Here is an 18245-nt window from a genome sequence, read left to right as displayed (position 1 = left end):
GTGTGTGATTCTTTAATGGTGTAAGCACTGTTTAAGGATAAATCATACTGGGAAAAATTATCTGTATTTGGCAAAAGTGAATTGACTTCCAGAAATATTTGTCCAGAAAAGTTAGAATGTCACTTTTATAATTACAACTGGGAGCAGGTTCTGGCTGACTCTAGTGATTAGCTACTTTTAAGAAAAGCAAAGTAAATTATTGGAAGCTACTAGCTCTTCAGTGTGACCTTTACCCTCACTGTTTATGACTTTGCTGCTAGTGGATGTTAAAATAAATTATTTGGGCTGCCTCAGGTTTGAAAACAGTTTTGCACGTGTTTATTTAAATTACATTTTGGTCACTTAAACAAACTACCATTTGTCTGCAATCAAAGAAGTGTATTTAGTGGACCCAGCAGAGTCATCGCATGGCAAAGTCAGGTTTACTTCTTAGTTGTTTGGATCACATATAGTGGATGGCAGTAAGCAGTCATCTCAGCATAAGGTGAAGGAATTTCTAACTACAGTTTATATGCCCTCCCTGTTCTAGTGTGTTTCCCCTAGGTATTTCCTCCCATAGTCCAAAGACATGTTAAGTTAACTGGGGTTTCTTACTTGGCTATAGATATGAAGTAGATTAAAGTGCTGTGGGAGTGTTAGGCCTAAAGGAACATGAATGGTCAGTAAGACTAGAAAACTTATTTCTAACGGCAAGTACATAGTGTTGCTATTTATATAGAGGCGTGATAAAGAACCAGTAAATGTGGACCTATTGTAATCATTCCCAACTCTGGATTTATTCCTGAACTATTCTTGAAAGCTATTAGAGTAGCTTTGCATGTTTCACAGTTCAGAATAATCCTCATTTATCATATGCTGTGTGCTCCTTCAGTTAATCCTCTTAGCTGAATAAATAACTTCTATTCTGATGGGAGTTATCTCTTCCAGAATGATAAAACCTCTCAGCCACAGGACAAAAGAGATTACTTTATGGTTTGACTAATGGAAATGATGTAAATCATAAATTATGATTCTATGTTGTCATCCTTCGGTCTGTTTTAATAAACAGAAGTTTATTAACTTTTGCATTAGGCTGAATGAGAGTTAGACTTTTGCACAGTACTGTACAATTAAAATATATCTGCACAATTCTGCATGTAGATTTTGTGGAGTGTTTATTATAATGGGTACAGCTCTGATTAATGTGGACCCCATACATTACAGCTTAATGGGCAGGATCAAATATTTTATGTGAGAATTTAATATGAAAAATGTTCTAACACGTATATAGATATGTTATAACATAAATGAACTGTGGTGCATCCCATCTTTGGAAAGATGAGTTCAGTTTCTCTAGCCACAATCAAGAAATCACTTAAATAGGACCTGCCTGACAAAGCGGGGTAGACCAAAAGATCCTCAAAAGTCAGACATCATGTGGTAATCCAAGGAAATTTAGGAACAAATGAAAAACAAAGTAACTGAAATCTCTCAGTCTGGAAAGGTTTAAAGCCATTTCTAAAGCTGTGGGACTCCAGCGAACCACAGTGAGAGCCATTATCCACAAATGGCAATGACAGCTCATCCAAGAGGTCAAAAGACCCCAGAACAACATTCAAAGAACTGCAGGCCTTGCTTGTTTCAGTTAAGATCAGTGTTCATGACTCCACCGTAAGACAGAAATGGGCAAAAATGGCCTGCATGCTGAGTTCCAAGACGAAAACCACTGCTGAGCAAAAGGAACATAAAGGGTCTTCCGAGTTTTGCCAGAAAACATCTTGATGATCCTCAAGACTTTTGGGAAAATACTACAAAAGGGCTGCAAGCATAAAAACACAATCTTCACTCACCACTGGCTATATTTGCATCAAGAGATACAACTACAGATGACCGCTTAACAGCCACTGCTCTGAAAATGGTTCAAGCACATACAAGGAGATCATCTTGACAGAATACTTGGCCAAATTCATACATGGAAAGGTTTTGTCTTGCATAGACCCATCACAGAGGTTTGCAAATCATAAAACGCAATAAGTAAATCCCCAAAGGTTGATTCTGTTTATCTGGACGTAGCGTTTTCAGCGGGACAAACGTTTCGTCACTCATCCGAGCTTTTAAAGCTCAAAACACACTGCGCCCAAAATTCGTCCACTGAACTCACAGCCCATTGTTCATTCAGTGGTGCTAGTTTCAGTCACTGTGCAAATGTACTGCTTATAATAAGGAGGGGGAACCTGGAGTCAGCTGAGACTGAAGAAATCGCTTAGATGACGAAACGTTTCTCTCACTGCAAACGCCATGTCCAAATGAACGAAGTCGACCTTTTGAGATCATTCGGAGTTCGGTGACAGGCTGATAAACTCCTAGTTTTTATTAAAGGGCGGTGTCTTAGTTTTTTAACAACATACAGACGGGTAATCTTTTAGACTATACACCATTGTTTGTATGTATTTTAAAAGAAATGTAATTATCAACCGCCGCAATTAGTGAACACGGGTTTAACGCTGAAGATGTCCGCTGGTTCACGCCTACAAACACGGAAGTGAATGTGGGATTTATTTCTTGCCTCGCGTGATAATCTCAGTAACCACGGTAACGCCAGCTTTATGTAAAATGGCTCCAAAGGCGTCAAACGGCCCTCGGAGTGCTTAGAGTTTATCTGATCAATGTTAAAATATTTGATAATGCCTTTTTATTAGCATGTTCGCAGACGAAGCCCTGGACACGGTGAGTGTCCAGTCACTGTGGAGGAAGTCTCACGAGGCGGCGCAGGAGTCGGTAAGTTTGGGCAGCACCGAGTCTGCCCCCCACAGAGCTCTGTTAGCCTGGACAGCGACGTGCTTGCTGTCTACAGTTGCAGAATATTGGTTGGATCCGAAGCTAACTTTAGCTGATGCAACACATGCGTGTTCAGGTGTTCCTGGGTGGACGCATTTGCATTCAGAGGAGAATGCATTGCAAGATGACATCATGAAATATGCAGCATCAAGCAAACAGGGACATTTCATGCAGACTGCACCGACTTAACGTTGATAGAAAACACTTCTTCTTGTTCTTGTAACCTGCCATAGATAATGTTGCATTATCTATGGCAGGTTACATCTATTAAACATGACCACGATTTCAAATGATGAGGGCGGATCACTTATAGACGCATTGAGACACAGTGTTTGCTCTCTGTATATCAGTGGCAGAAGATATCACTGTTTCAGTAAGATCAGGCACACAGCTGTGGCCTTGAGTAATGATAAAGCCCCACCTACCTGGGGTTCAGACCTTCTGTTTGCAAGGGACAGCTAATCAAAACATCATTCTTTTTTAAAATTATTTTAATGCCTTTAAGCTCATCCTGTAATTAAACAGGAAAGTCTTAAATTTCTGAGTGTGGCTTTTTTAAATAACAGGTATTTCCCTGGGCAGCAATAGCTGATACGTGTCTGCTAGGCTCTTTTAACTGTATCTGTGCTGTTCATACCTTTTGGAAAACCCAATTCTCCATCCATCTGCTTATGCAGTTCTGGAGCGGACACACCATGGACTTAGCACACAAACATCTGGTTGACAGTGGCCAAAATGCTAACATTGAGCCTTCAAAATACATTCGAAACCAATGAGTGATTCCACTGTGGCTTTGTCTCTCTTTTATGCATACTGTGGATGAAGCGATGGGCTAAACCAGGGTTTATAAGATACATAAGGATTATGTTGAACTGTGAATCACATAAGGCATCTCACCTTTCTTGCTTCCTTAGTAAAAAGACCATTATTTTTGCTGGGGTTTCAGAAAGGATGTCAGACTCAGATGTTTCGCAGTGCTGAGTCAGAGGTCCAGGTCATTTCCACTACCATTAGCTCTACTCAGACAGAGCTACAGGAGCAGGCCACAGAGCAGCTCATCCAGCAAAACCAAGATGAACCAGAGCCGCCTGGCTTGAAGGACTTCCTACAGCAGGTTGAAGACATGGTCGTCAGAGAGTTAGTGAAAAATGTCAGGAGCCATGCCTTTGACGGGTTTCAGGCAAGCTGGGAAGACCACAGTCAGCGGGTAAGCAGAACACTCGTTTGTATGTCAGAGAGGGTTTGTCATCTGCTGCAGAAGGAATCTAGAATGGTCATATTACTACCTGATGGTCTTTATCATGAAGTGAAAGTGAAACATTGCACTAAAAAGTTACTTTCAGCTGTCCCGTTATTCACAAGGCATCAGCACAGCAGATCGCTGTTTTGATTTGCCTAAAACCTGTTCACATCTCTGTATGACGGTGTTCCATCTTTCAGGTCTTACTCATCCATTCCCTTCAACATCCCGGCGCTAAAGAGAAAGGCCTGCATGTCACTAGTGTTTCGTGGAGTTGTACTGGCTCAGTCATTGCCTGTGCCTATGGTCGGTATGTGTGTCTGATGTTAATGTATACGATACTAACAGTCCACTTATTATTTCCTGATGTTTTTCTCCAGGTCATAAAAAGTGTAAACTGCTGGAAAAGCTCTGCTGTTATCATTGTGGCTCAGATCTGTGTTTATGGTGGGCAGGATTGACAATGGAGACTGGAGCAATGAGAAGTCATGTGTTTGCACCTGGAACCTGGACCGTCGAGGCCTGCATCACAGTCAGGCGGACCTGGTCATAGATGTTCCTACTGCAGTCACAGCTTTGTGCTGTCATCCCAACCAGCCTTCCCTCATCGCAGGTACAGTGATGCCACCTTCACAGAAATAAATATGCCCTAATAACTCTTTTCCAAAGTATTAAACATAGTATTAAGTGATGGCTTTTTAAGTAATAGTTTAACTACTGCCAGCTTGAAATGTGAGGTGAACTTGATCTTCTTTAATATTCAGAAATTCACGACTCGAAGGGGACATTGTGACCATATTTGAGAATAATCTTTGGTTCAGAGTATTGGTAATATCTGAGCATTGTCTGCTGTCATTGGTGCTCCTTTGTCTTATACTAGGCTCAGCTGTATTGGCCAAAATAAATCTAGCTGTTTTAAATCCTTCAAAGTTAATAAAGCTATCATAAAGCCTCATCCCTATCTTGGTCTGTCTGACCATCTTCATCAGCTGCTACTTGTCTCTTGACTGTTGCTCCTAATCTGGCTGAGAAATCACTGACAGCATGATCGGTGCTGCCTTTCCCAGACTTCACAAAGCTTCTTCTAAGTAGCTATTTTAATAGCTTTAATACTGAATTATTTATTGTGTGTAATGCTGTCGCTGCAGGGGGTCTGTACAGTGGAGAAGTGGTGATTTGGGACACCAGTCGGACTCAAGACTCTGTAGTGGCTCAAACTGGGTTGTCTGCAGACAGCCACAGAGACCCTGTTTACCAGGTAAGAGGAAACAATGCTTTTGGCATTTCTGCTAAACTCTCTTCATCCTGCTGCATGTTGCTTGATCTTACACACTTGAACTTGATCACAGCACTCCAGGATAACCTGAAATAGCATTATTCCAGAGTAAAGTAAATGGTAAATGGACAGGCAGTCTCCCATGCAAATATTAACCAGGCATGACCCTGCTTGGTGGTCTTGCATGAGTGTGAAGGGAGGATTTATGTGTGCAGGTTTCCTGGGTGCCTCTGCAGAAGAAGGGAGAGTTCGGGGTGCTCAGTGCCTGCTCGGGAGGAAGAGTGCTGCTGTGGACGGTTGGTTTTGAGCAAGGCAGTTTTGTCCAGAAAGCCGCCTATGCCGTGCTACAACAGCAGGTTCCCCACAGCAGCAGCCGTTTCAAGGTGAGCTTCAGGCTGAACTCTTCATCTGCAGAAAAACAACACTTTGAAATTCCTGAATGTTATGGTGGTGTGGAGGTGCAACACAATGGAAAAGGTAGGCACAGCATTTTCTGTTTTTGACTGCCAATGTTGGGGGCATTACTCAAAAAATGTCATGTATTACACATTACTTTTCTTAAAAGTAATGCAGCTAAAATTACTTAATTACCTGCTGGAGAAAGCAATTCGTTAAACTAGTCACATTACTTCCTATTTACTTATCACTCATTGCTCATTACTCTTATTACCAGTTAACAATGTAAACCCGAGGCTACAGCCCTACACACCAACACAAATCCCTATCCTAATGAGGATACACATATGATCTTTCTCTTAGTTTTTAGGTATGAACCCAAAAACAACAATTTAGTACAGCATGTTCTACTGTTAGGGCAGCACGGTGGCACGGTGGTTAGCACTGCTGCTGCACAGCAAGAAGGTCCTGAGTTCAATTCCACCATCAGGCCGGGGTCTTTCTGTGTGGAGTTTGCATGTTCTCCCCGTGTTTGCGTGGGTTCTCTCCGGGTACTCCGGCTTCCTCCCACCGTCCAAAGACATGCAGCTTGTGGGGATAGGTTAATTGGATAATCCAAATTGCCACTAGGTGTGAATGTGAGTGCGAATGGTTGTCTGTCCCTGTGTGTTGGCCCTGCGACAGACTGGCGACCTGTCCAGGGTGTCCCCCGCCTCTCGCCCTATGACAGCTGGGATAGGCTCCAGCGCCCCCCGCGACCCTGAAAAGAATAAGCGGAAGCGAATGGATGGATGGATGTCCTACTGTTACTGATAAATGTAATGTGATTGTAATTGCACCCAGTACCGGTGACTGGACGGAACCTTGTCACTAAATAGTATTTCCTGTTTGTAGCAGCTAATAAAAGGTTGTTTGGTCTCATTCACAGAAATCTCCACATTTTATACTCCTTCTCTACTTGATCTCAAACTCACCGATGCAGCTGAGAGAATTAACATAAGGGATTATAGTCTTCTCTTTTGTATGGCTATTGTACTGCCACTAGTCATCCTTATTGTGACTGGTTGTATGCTGCCCCTTTTATGTGAACTTGCTCATAGCTAGATTGGGACACCCTGAGTTTACTGTTTGAGTTGATAACCACCTTCATGTATAAGCAAAGACAAAGGGGTACCACTACAAGGCAAGTTCAACACAGTCAGTTTGGCCAGATTTGTAGAAATGAAAGCTGCTCCATCCAAAGTGGGATGGATGGTGTCTCTCTTAACAAGACCAGGTTTTCCCCGTGAGTGTCCCAGTGGGATAAGGGGGACGACTCATCACCCCATCACTGTGGGTGAGGTCACTGAGGCAGTTAAACAAGTCTTTGGCGGCAGGGCCCTTGGGGTGGATGAGGTTAATCCTGAGTTCCTGAAAGCGCTGGATGTTGTAATGATCTGGATATGGAGATCGGGCGGGGGGGGGTACTTCTGGATTGGCAGACCCTCTGAGTATTTTGTCTGGCTCATAGCAACGGGCCATTTGATCCTTATACCACTGTTGCAAGAGCTTGGTCCACATTAACAGCAATAAGTTGGACTTGTTCTTAGTGAGTGTTGGACTCCAACAGGGCTACCATTTCTCACAGATTCTGTTCATGATTTTTTGACAAGTGGTGGAAGGCTTCCACTTTGGTGGTCTCAGAATCTTGTCTGCTTTTTGCAGATGATGTTGATTTTTTTGACTTCATCAGGTCGCAGTGGAATGGTTTGCAGCAGGAATCAGAATCAGCACCTCTGATTCTGTGGCCATGGTGCTAAGCCATTAAAGGGTGGAGTGCCCAGGTTAGGGACGAGTTGCTGCCGCAAGTGTCTCGGGGTCTTGCTTACGAGTGAGGGGAAAGGGAAGATCAACAGACGGATTGGGGTTGCGGCTGCAGTGATGAAGAGGGAGCTGAGTATAAGGGCGAAGCGATCTACGTCCACACCATCACTTCTGGTCATGTACTGTGGGTAGTGACTGAAAGAACGAGCTCGCAGATACAAACAACAGAAATTAGCTTTCTTCAAAGGGTGACAGAGTGAGGAGCTCAGCCATCCAAGAGAGGCTCAAAGTAGAGCAATTACTCCACGTCGAAAGGAGTCAGTTGAGGTGGTTTGAGCATCTAACAAGGATGCCTCCTGGGCACCTCCTGGCTGAGTGTTCTGGGCATGTGCCACCCTGAGGAAGCTCCGGGGCAGACCCAGGACACACTGGAGAGACAGCTGGACAGGGAACGCCTCAGTGACGCTATATAAAAAAAAATTGAAATGAATGTTAGCAATAACATTGGAAGGAGGGAATATGGTCTATCCCCTGGATCAGTGTGTTGATTCAGGGGATAGACCATCCTACTACTGAGTAAACATTTTAGATCTTCTTTGTTTTTTTTTCATGAGGTACCGAGATGTTTCACATGGTTTGGAAATGTTCAGGCAGTAGCATAGCAAAGACCCCACTGGCTGACTTCCTGTTGTTTATATTAATAATATGGCTTCTATCTAAGAGCGCAATAAAAATGAAGAGAATCAGTGAAAATGTGACCCTGAAAAGAGCCAACTGAGTGGTTTTGGTAGAGTGCTTTATAGAATTGAATAGCTCCTTATTGTCATTGTACATGTACAATGAAATTGTGGGTGCTCTGCACCAACTGAAGAGGAATAAAATATAAATGGTAAGACAGCAGGAATAAATAACAAACAGGAGGAATATATAGAAAAAAAGAGAAAGTCACAGGTTGCAAAGTCTTTGGAATGGACTTGGTCGGAGTGGTCTGAGTGATGAGGGTTATTCAAACCATGGTTCAGACTCTAGTCCCTGGCTGACTTGTCACTGCCCACTTACTTAGACGGTCATAGTTTGAGTAATGCAAAAGTCCAGTTCAGGTCATAATACACATAAATTTTTCCAGACACAGAACATAATTCTTCTTGCAGTCCTCTGCTCACCATGCTTCTGTGTAAAAGACAGATTTTTGTGTTGTCCTCAGGCCCGCAGCAACAGCACTGTAGGTATCACGTCAATGGCTCTGTCCCCATGGGATTCTGACACCTTCCTCGTGGGGTCTGAGGGAGGCCTGCTGCTCAGATGCTCCTTCTCTTCTCAAACACTAGCTGCAACAGCCTTTGAGGGCCAGAATGCAACACTAAGAGCCCCGGCAGTCTTCTCATTTAGGCCCCGCAGCGGCCCTGTCCATTCCATACACTGCTCCCCCTTCCACAGGTAAACTTGCAGAACACACACAATAAATTCATTAAAGAGGAGGGGGTTTACTTTTCACATTTGTCATGAGTGACATCTGTCTCATGGTCTTTACAGGAATCTGTTTGTGAGTGGATCAACTGATGGTCTGGTCCACCTTCACTCGCTGCTGCAGGCCAGCCCACTGCTCTCTCTCAGAGTTTCAGACTCTTACATTTTTCAGGTGCAGTGGTCGCCAACCAGGCCACTGGTTTTTGCTGCAGCCACTGGAAAAGGTAGTACACTGATTTCAAATGTACCTGCGTGTGTGGGGTTACAATGAAGAAATGAAGCCTCTTGGAGAAAGCCAACAGTACATCGGCGTGTAAAACAGATTCTTCATGTGTGTAACTTTCCTAGGTGAGGTGCAGATGTTCGACCTGAGCCACAGGTCACTGAGAGCAGCAGCTACAATTGAGCAGGGAGATGCGGACCAAGCTGCAACTTGTTTGGCCTTCAACTGTCAGAAACCTCACCTCTTGGCGGTTGGAAAAACCGATGGGACAGTCAACATTTGGCAGCTGAGTGCCGATTTGATGGAGCAGAGCCCCAGAGAGATCAGCCAGTTGGAGAAAATAGCCAATCAAGTGGCAGAGTGACACAGATTAGCTAGGACAGAGACTGCACCAGCCTGACTCACTGACAACAACTGTGGTTCCAAGTCTGAAAACAGAAATAAATGCAGAACAGCAGATTCCAGTTTTAACCAGTAGCGTTTATTAAAGCACACTGCAAATGTTAAGGTGGTGTTACATCATTGTTGCAAGGTTCTTAAATTTACTGAAAGCACAAGCTAAAATGGCTAAAAACAATCACATTCACTACCATGAGAAGCACAAAGAGTTAGGTCAGAGCGAGATAAATAGAGTACAGAGTTTTGGTATTGGTGAGTATTGCTAGTGCCACGATCATGCAGTTTCAGCTGTGTGTTCATATTGAAGTGTGTGTGGGAAACGCTTCCCGATTGGTCACTGGTGGGGAAAGGATCAGTTGACAAAGAGCGAGCGAGTGAATTCGACAAAGTCGAAAGCTGACGGCAGCTCGCGGCCCTTGCTGTCGAGGTAGGGCTTCATGTGTGACAGACAGTAGTCTGCCTGCTCTTTAGTCAGGTTCTGAAAGAAAGAAGGCAACAATGAGACCACCACTGATAACCTGACACTGACACACTGAGCAGAACATGTCTGACCTGGTAGAGCTCCTCTTTAGTGACGTAGGGTTTGTTTTCAGCGCTGAGGGCTCGGAAGGCGCTCTCGATCTCCTCACTAGACTTGACGTTCTCAGTTTCACGGCTGATCATGAACGCCATGTACTCCTGCAGCGACACGTTTCCATCCCTGCAGACAGTTCTCACAGTCAGGAAACATACTAGCTTTCCTCCTCATAGGAAAGAGCATATGCTACATTTAAATGCTGCTCTAATGAAGAACTTGAAAAGATTTGAGATCCAATAATGATGCCAAAGGAGACAGCGCTGTAAAGCAGAGTTTTCTAATGTGTTTGCATCCTGTTCGTAAGAGTGGTAACATTACAGGTCTTGGAAATTGAAACCTCAGCAGGGGACTGGAGGTCAGCTTGTGCTGGACACTATAATTGGTTAATGTGAAGGTCTGTAACTCCTGCCAAGTTAAACTGGTATCATAAAAATGAAGCAAACATGCACTGAAGGAGACCTGTTCAGCATGTCTGGCAGAGAAGAAAATTAAAACTGCAGTGCAACAATTACAAGAAGGTGAATTTGCAGTGAGTGCGTGCTGTCTTCTAAGACACTGGTAATTAATATGGATTGGATAAATGATCTCTAAACGCCCTGAAATGCAACAGACCTATTGGGATCCACAGTGTCGAGTATGGCCTCAAACTCAGGATCAGGTTCTCCCTCTTCCACCATGGGCAAATCATAGCCCAGTGAGCGGAGACATGACTTGAACTCTTGGTGGTTCAGACGGCCAGACTTCTCTTTGTCAAAGTGTCTACAAAGAAATGGGTGAAGATAAGGATTTTGACCTTGACACAGAAAGACCTAATGCAGTCAGGAGAGAGCCACTTACTTGAACATCATACTGAATTCCTTCAGAGCCTCTTCTGTCACTCCAGTGGTATTTCTGAAAGAGGAAGAATAAAAAGAAACATGCATTTCACGCAGCAACTGTAAAAGCAGTAGAGTGTTTGAGATTCACATCACTTCAGTGACATGCAGTTACTGTTGCACTGTATACCTGGCCTGTATCTGTTGTTCCAGGTTGTGCTGCATCCTCATTCCCAGTTGGTCCAATTGGTCCCACTGCTGGGCCAAGCCAACTGTGCTATGCTCTGTATACTTATTGTCCAAGATCAGTGCCTCTTCCATAGCTGCACCCAAGTCTTCAATCTTCTTCAGCTGGCTGCGCATAGCACGGATCTCCTGGTGCTTACGCTGTGCACACACACACACACACACACCCTTCAATAAAAGCTGCAAACAACTGTGCGATGCTTAACAATGCATTTCCTTTCTGATTTTAGTCTGTGTTTATTATCAACCTAATTTTGAACAATAAGCATAATTAAGGGGAAACTAACATGCCCATCTTGCTTCAAGACTTGACAGTGAGTGTGCCTCATCATTACCGGAGTGACTAGGAAATCTATATCTAGTGACATCAATGAGTAACTCACAAGGGAAGTTGTGAGTTCATTAGCAGTTAAATAGCTGCTTATTACTTCTGCTTTTCTTTCTTTTCTTTTTAATGATGATTTACCAAATCACCAACAGTGTCAAGGGGCCTTATATTGTAAGGCAGGGGCCTCAAACTCCAGTCCTTGAGGGCTGGTGTCCTGCAACTTTTCCATGTGTCCCTGTTGCAAAACACCTGAATAAAATCAGTAGGTCATTAGCAAGAGTACAGAACTTGACTGCATGCTGAAGTGGCAACCCCTAACACTACTCAAATAAATTTAAGTGTACTTTTATTGCACTGTTCATTCACTCATGAGCTGCTGTAACATGAATCAAATGGCTGAACTGCCACTTGTTGCAACAGGGACACATGGAAAAGTTGCAGGACACCAGGTCTCGAGGACTGGAGTTTGAGACCCCTGTTGTAAAGTGAAGAACGTGTATACAAAGGTGTCGAACTCCAGGCCTCAAGGGCCGGTGTCCCGCAGGTTTTAGATGTGTCCTTGATCCAACACAGCTGATTTAAATGGCTAAATTACCTCTTCAACATGTCTTGAAGTTCTCCAGAAGCCTGGTAATAAACTAATCATTTGATTCAGGTGTGTTGACCCAGGGTCTAAAACCTGCAGGACACCGGCCCTTGAGGCCTGGGATTCGACACCCCTGCTGTAATAATAGTAAGAAAACCCCAAAAATCAAACAACCTATCCATGAGCGCTTTGTGACAGTGGGAAGAAGAAAAACTCCTTTTTAACAGGAAGAAACTTCAGGCAGAACCAGAACAGAAATTTTTAGGGTAGAATGGTATTAAGCCCTTGCATTTAAAAGTTGAGAAAACATTTTAATCGCTAACCTGTCAATTTATTCAAAGGCTCTAGTGTTGGCATTAGCAAATCAAATCATGTCATGAAAGTATCCTGTATGGCATCAAAACAAAGGGGAACTTCATCACTGTGGTGAATAATAGCCCAGTTGTATACAAACTAACTTGGTCACAGTTTCTTCCATGGTGTGTATTTGTCCCGTCTTCCTCCCCTTGCCCCCAATTGGTGGCGGCAGATGGGCGCCCCTTCCTGAGCCCGATTCTGCCAAAGGTTATTTCCAGTTAAAAGGAAGCTTTTCTTTCCCCCTGTTGGTCGTATAATTGTTGGGATTTTCTCTGTATTATTGTAGGGTCTCTAACTTAAAATATAAAGCGCATTGAGACGATTGCTGTTGTGATTTAGTGCACTATATAAAAATTTGAATTGATCATGGATGTAAGAGTCTAGAAGAACGGAGTGTAAAATGCGATTTGTACTTTAAAATGCTTTGAGTGGTCAGTACATTACAAGCAAAGTAACAGATCAACATTTCAGCTGGGCAGTGCATACCATCACCCCATACAAAGTGAAGCCTGAAACGTATAGGTATATATCCCCTCTGCCTTGGGCCATGGTCTGTCGTCATACTGTGTGAAGACAGCCTTGAACCCCTCACACTTATCCCTTGATGTGACTTTAACAGTAAAAGTAGTATTTACCTTGGTGGCCTCCAGTTGGGATTCAAGGGTACCAGACTCTTCCACCATACATGACCTGACAGCAACAAGGAGTTATTATAAAAGCAGAAACAGATAATGTTTGGAATCAATCTCACACACACTCTGTTAATAGGATTAGACACACTCTTCTACACCCAGTGTTCCCACAAAAACCACTCTAAATGATGCACCAAACAGTGTTTGCAGATCCAAATAATTCAGCGTCTTTAATGTATAATTTGGGCCGTCACCTCTAAGATCAAACTGTTTTCCTCCCATTTGAAAGTTGAGCGTTTTTATGCTGACTTAACTGCCACATAGAAGAGCAGCTTTCATAATATAAATTTAATGATAATCCAAACCATGCAAAGAGGAGTGAAAACTGCAGCGGATCATCAGTTTTCTGTTACAGGGAATGATGTGGGCCCTAAAGTCACTGCATGTTTGTGTGAATATACATTCATCAGCCACAACGCATTAAAATCAAAGACTAACTATGAGGTAATTCTTGCATTGATGTTTCACTTTCTTACTTTGACAGTGCCAATGTAGAAGACCAAGAACCTCTGAAACTATTCAGAGACGAAAATGGTTCGTGCTTCCAGGTAAACGTGTATATTTCTGCTGTAAAATTGGTAGTCTGTGGAAGCAGACTCAAGTGGCCATTAGAGGAACTACACTTTTTGGCTCTTCCATCGTTGTTTCGTTTTTTGTAGCTCCAGAGTTTGGTGTAGATTGACTGCACTGCTAGACATCACAATACGCTCACAGATTGGCCCTATTCATCCTCCACTGACAGCTCATCTGTCTAATTATAAAAAGGTGCCGCATGTGTGAGCAGGCATTTTAATTTGTAGCAGATTATGGATTCAAACTGTTTGCAGTTTCCTTACCTGTCGTACACGGGAACAGACTACTGCTTGAAAGCAGAGCTGCCTGGTGCTTAAAGTTCAAGGACTGAGTGAGGAGTGTTAGTGGAGTAGCTAGGTGCTGCTGAGCACACCAGGGCTCAGTGTGCTATTCTTTTAAACCTAAGTGCATGAGGTCACAGCCCTAAGAGAAAGCCCCAGAAACAAGAGCAATCCTTGAAAGAGGTTGGCCTCCCAGAAAGATTATCAGCAATTTGTTACTGATAGACACTGATATGCTATTCAGAAGAGGATGGGGCAGGAAGAACTAGAGATTAGACAGCACACAAAAACATGGAAGGAGATCATTTCTAAACATCACCCACCTTTGAGATCAAGATTTACTTTCACATCCTACATCACTTTCACACCCACACACACTTAATCATAATAAAAGTTTAAGTGATATTAACCCATCCAGAAGATATGTCCTGATTAGCACAGTGATCCCAAGCAGCGACGAGGAAGGAGGGACAAAGAGAGAGAGAAATACACGTTAACAACATGAGATGACAATACAGCATCACACTTGCTTACTTGCCAACGTACCACAGCTCGACTTTGCTTTGTGTAAATCTACCTAATATTACCTCAGCACAAACACAGACATGCAACAATGCAGAGAGCACCTTTACACAAACTTCAGTCACTAGCAGCGTTTCAAATCATGCAACTGAGTCAGCCTGTCTTCTAAAACCACAAGATTACTGAACACTTCTGATAAAGCAGCCTGAGCCACACAGCACAAACGCCACATGAATCACAGGGTCAGCTGGATAAGCACATCCTTTACCTGGTCTCCTGTAGCCACTGGTGGAAGGCGTTGGCGTGCTGCGCGAACTCCTGACGCAGCTTGTCGTTTTCCTCCTGCCTCCTCTGCTCCTTCTGCAGCTCTAGCTCACGCTCCTACACACATTTACGGAGAATGCAACAGTTAAACTGAACTGAAGGCACACAAATCTACACTACACCACCACTTCACATCTTTGCATGTGTACAAAGATGCGAAGCAATGATGGTTCAGACATAAATTAAGAAATGGCAGACTGAGCTGGGTTAAAGAGGAAGATAAGGCAGATAGTTTGTATATTGTAGAATATTTCCAATAAACAGAAAAGTATAAAGTTTTCTGGTAAGAAACGATATGCACGTGGAGAGATGTCATTGGAAAAGCCAACAGAAGAAGTGCAGAAGTGCATTTGTGAATGTAAGGAGTACATATTCTATCATGGAGAACCTTGATGATCTTCTGCAGGTTCCTCCAGGTCTCCTCCAGGGCCTCCATGGTGAACCAGGTGTAGGGATTGGACACCACCTGGTAGCTCTTGATCTGTTGGTCCAGTTCTGCCAGTTGGTTAAAGTCGGCTTGAGCTGAGCTCAGTGAGGAACGGAAAGCCTCGTGGGCTTCACGCAGGGCTTTGATCTCCTCCAGAGAGTTGCACCTCACAGGGTCTGTCAAATCCTCCTCAGCATTCTCAAACCAGCTGTTAAAGGCTGACGCCTTTTTAGCAAATGTCAAGAACAAGTCTTCGACCTAGAGAAGGAGGAGAGAAGACAGGATCCTTAAAATGAGTCAAACTTTAAGATAAGTCCTTCGGGATTGATAAAATGCTCCGATTTGAGAGGGGAACTTAAAACATTTATTTACCTTTCTGAAATGTTCCTGGGCTTCCAGAAGCTTCTTCTTGCGTGAAGCAGAGTTCGACAGTAGCTGATTCCAGCGTTTCATTAGGGAAGCGTGACGAGCTTCGATGGCTTTTGACTGGACGTGTTTGGCAGCCAGCAGCTGGTCTTTCAGAGTTGTAATATTGGTGATGCCCTCCTGCTGGAAGGCCTGCAGGCCAGCATCAAACGTCTCCTGTACATAGAGATACAAAAAGATCAGGATTGCACTAGTCTAGGATGTATGTTGTTTCCATCTGCAGTGTTATAGAATTGATGGCAATCTGCTCATCCAAATCCATATATGAAATACAAATGACAAACAGCGAGGCCCAGCACAGAGCAAAACAACAAAATGGTGTGGATGGAAAACAGGGAACTTTTCTGGGTGAGGGCGGACCTGTTTGGTAAGCAGCGTTTGCACAGAGGACAGGTCTCTGCCATAGTCGTCAGTCTTCAGGCTGTTTTCTTTCTCACCTAAACACAAAGTGCAAGTTATAAATTATGGTAACGCAGGAAACTACAGAATGCATTTCCTAAAGAAAAATAATTCCTGAAGCTTTGGTGAAAAAAAAAAAAGTTGAATGAGCTGAAATAGACCAAATCATCACCTGAAAGCCAAAGTTCAGAACTGTTGAAAGCCCAAGTTCACACAGAAGTGGCTGAATAACTTTAAAATGTACATTAGAAAAATACTGACAGGTAAATGACTTCACTTCTAATCATCGGGTTAGAAAAGTTAATTCTAAAATTCATGAACCGCCTCCAACTGGCCAGATTTGAACCAGCTGTCTGCTGAAGACAAATCCACCAATGAAAAATAGCCCTGAAGTTCATGTGCCAATCAGAATGCTCTATCATTCCCATAAACTGAAAATGGAGCCAACAGCTTTCGGTTAGACAGCAGTAACTACTGACATACTGTTACTCTGTGACAAATCCCTGTCAAATCTGCCTCAGTGCACCTGCTGAAAAACTGCTTCTAAATTCAAGACCACAACTCCTATCAAGGTGAAAGTCTCAAGGACTTGTTCTACAAAACAGTGTTTTTTTAATATTCCTGGTGTCAAAAATGTGGTTAAAAAGTGCTGCTGAGAGAAACTACTTACTGAAAATACAATAGATCTCTATCAGTCGGTTAGAAATTACGGCTACTCCCTTCACTTGGATCCACACAGTTCAAAAAGTTTAAAAAGTTATAACTTCTAGGAAAGAATCGTTGGAAAGTGGGCAGTGGTGGCCATGTTTTGAGGCTAAACGACTGCTATAGAGTGAACGCTGGACACAGCAGCAGTTGAAAGAAAGTTTTTAGATTAATTTTTATCATTTCTGAAACTCGAGCAGTTGAAACAGCCAACATGCCATCCCATACACACCCATTGTAAACTCGGGTGACAAAAAGCATGAAACTAAAACTGTAACTGAAGAAAAAATATGAAAGATATTGTTTAATCAGGATTAACACTAATAAACTGAGTACAATGACTATCATCTCTTATTAAACACTTATGGAAGGTGTACACTAAAAGTAGAACTATACTGGCATCTATATAGTACTTTGCCACATATTCACGATAGACTTTTATAGAAGAGACTGAACAAACTGTTATTGTACCGATCCAGGATTCCACAACGTCGGCTTTCCAGTTGAACTGCAGGAAGGCAGAGTTTTCGTCCAGCTTGGCCTTCCTCTGTGCTGCAGCCCTCTCCAGCTCAGACACTTTTCCTCGCAGAGCTGACATCTTGGCACTGATGTTGTCCACATGATGATTGTTCTGTTGCAAATACACAAAAGCCATGTTGGGAACTTTTCTTTCAGCTCTACTGCTTGATATAGTTGCAAAACAGTGTTTTTACTCGGTATGGAGCAGAGCAGGTACCTTCTTGATGAGCTCCTCTCCGTTAGCACACACATCATTCACTCTGTCTCTGTGTACAGTGAAATCAGTCTCAAATGCTTCATGCTTTTTCAGTAAACCCTGTTAAAAACAACAATTTTCAGTTATAATCAGTAAAACCCATCAACAAGCCTCATTTCAGGATCTGTTATGCAACATAGTGTAACAATGAAGCACCTGCACAGCAGCAAGCGTGTCTCCGTAGTCCTCACTTCCCACTAGATTCAACTTCTCATTAATCCAGGCTTCTTCTTCTTCCACATTCGCCACAAACTGCTGGTACTCCAACGATTCCTCAAGCCTCTTTCCTCTGGGACCACAAACACAGACAAAAGCAGATGTGTAAGAGTGTGTGTGTGTGAGTTGGGTGAATCTGTGTAACCCAGGGAGCCCACCTCGCTCCAGATAAGTCCTTAAGTTCTTTCCAGTGGTCAACAAACTGGGCGAGCCTCTGCTGGATCTCCTCCTGGCCAATAGTGTTGTCATCTGACAACTTCTTCCCAGTGTCCAGCACAGACTTGGAACACACACAACACAGATCCAATCAGCCATTCTACGAGAATTTTACAGCATAATCGACAAATTCACAATGTGGCAATTTAGAGTAAACCC

At 43.2% G+C, this 18245-nt stretch overlaps 2 protein-coding genes across 4 annotated transcripts in view; one reads left to right on the top strand and one right to left on the bottom strand.

Moving 5' to 3' along the window:
- The first annotated feature begins 2312 nt into the window (after positions 1–2312).
- On the top strand, positions 2313–9741 carry dync2i2 (dynein 2 intermediate chain 2). The gene is made up of 9 exons (XM_085414727.1): positions 2313–2757; positions 3764–4024; positions 4258–4367; positions 4513–4670; positions 5206–5315; positions 5549–5716; positions 8737–8969; positions 9066–9223; positions 9348–9741. Exons 1-9 carry the CDS (start codon positions 2680–2682, stop codon positions 9584–9586), a joined length of 1515 nt encoding a protein of 504 aa, XP_085270853.1. The 5' UTR covers positions 2313–2679; the 3' UTR covers positions 9587–9741.
- Positions 9682–18245, bottom strand: part of sptan1 (spectrin alpha, non-erythrocytic 1) — a 37773-nt gene continuing 29209 nt past the window's right edge. For all 3 annotated transcript variants that reach the window (XM_085414724.1, XM_085414725.1, XM_085414726.1), the window contains 15 exons: positions 18029–18150; positions 17811–17943; positions 17616–17714; positions 17351–17510; positions 16136–16212; positions 15722–15931; positions 15311–15607; positions 14867–14979; positions 14487–14504; positions 13166–13220; positions 11204–11400; positions 11036–11089; positions 10811–10957; positions 10174–10321; positions 9682–10099 (listed from right to left, as the gene is read on the bottom strand). In XM_085414724.1, the coding sequence (XP_085270850.1) occupies positions 9974–10099; positions 10174–10321; positions 10811–10957; positions 11036–11089; positions 11204–11400; positions 13166–13220; positions 14487–14504; positions 14867–14979; positions 15311–15607; positions 15722–15931; positions 16136–16212; positions 17351–17510; positions 17616–17714; positions 17811–17943; positions 18029–18150 (1956 nt within the window). In that variant the 3' untranslated portion in view covers positions 9682–9973. The remainder of the gene's footprint in view (positions 10100–10173; positions 10322–10810; positions 10958–11035; positions 11090–11203; positions 11401–13165; positions 13221–14486; positions 14505–14866; positions 14980–15310; positions 15608–15721; positions 15932–16135; positions 16213–17350; positions 17511–17615; positions 17715–17810; positions 17944–18028; positions 18151–18245) is intronic.

This window comes from Rhamphochromis longiceps, linkage group LG7, assembly GCF_057381845.1.
Source record: "Rhamphochromis longiceps isolate RC_006_pf linkage group LG7, R_longiceps_female_GT1.1, whole genome shotgun sequence".
Lineage (NCBI taxonomy): Eukaryota > Metazoa > Chordata > Actinopteri > Cichliformes > Cichlidae > Rhamphochromis > Rhamphochromis longiceps.
The sequence above is the reverse complement of the archived record's forward strand: the minus strand, read 5'-3'. Positions and strand labels throughout refer to the sequence as shown.

Excerpts from the sequence above, each read along its gene's own strand:
- dync2i2 (XM_085414727.1), top strand. The coding sequence starts at position 2,680 with ATGTTCGCAGACGAAGCCCTGGACACGGTGAGTGTCCAGTCACTGTGG. Across the intron at positions 4,368-4,512 it reads ATTGCCTGTGCCTATGGTCG|GATTGACAATGGAGACTGGA; the intron begins GTATGTGTGTCT and ends TATGGTGGGCAG. Across the intron at positions 9,224-9,347 it reads TGCTGCAGCCACTGGAAAAG|GTGAGGTGCAGATGTTCGAC; the intron begins GTAGTACACTGA and ends TAACTTTCCTAG.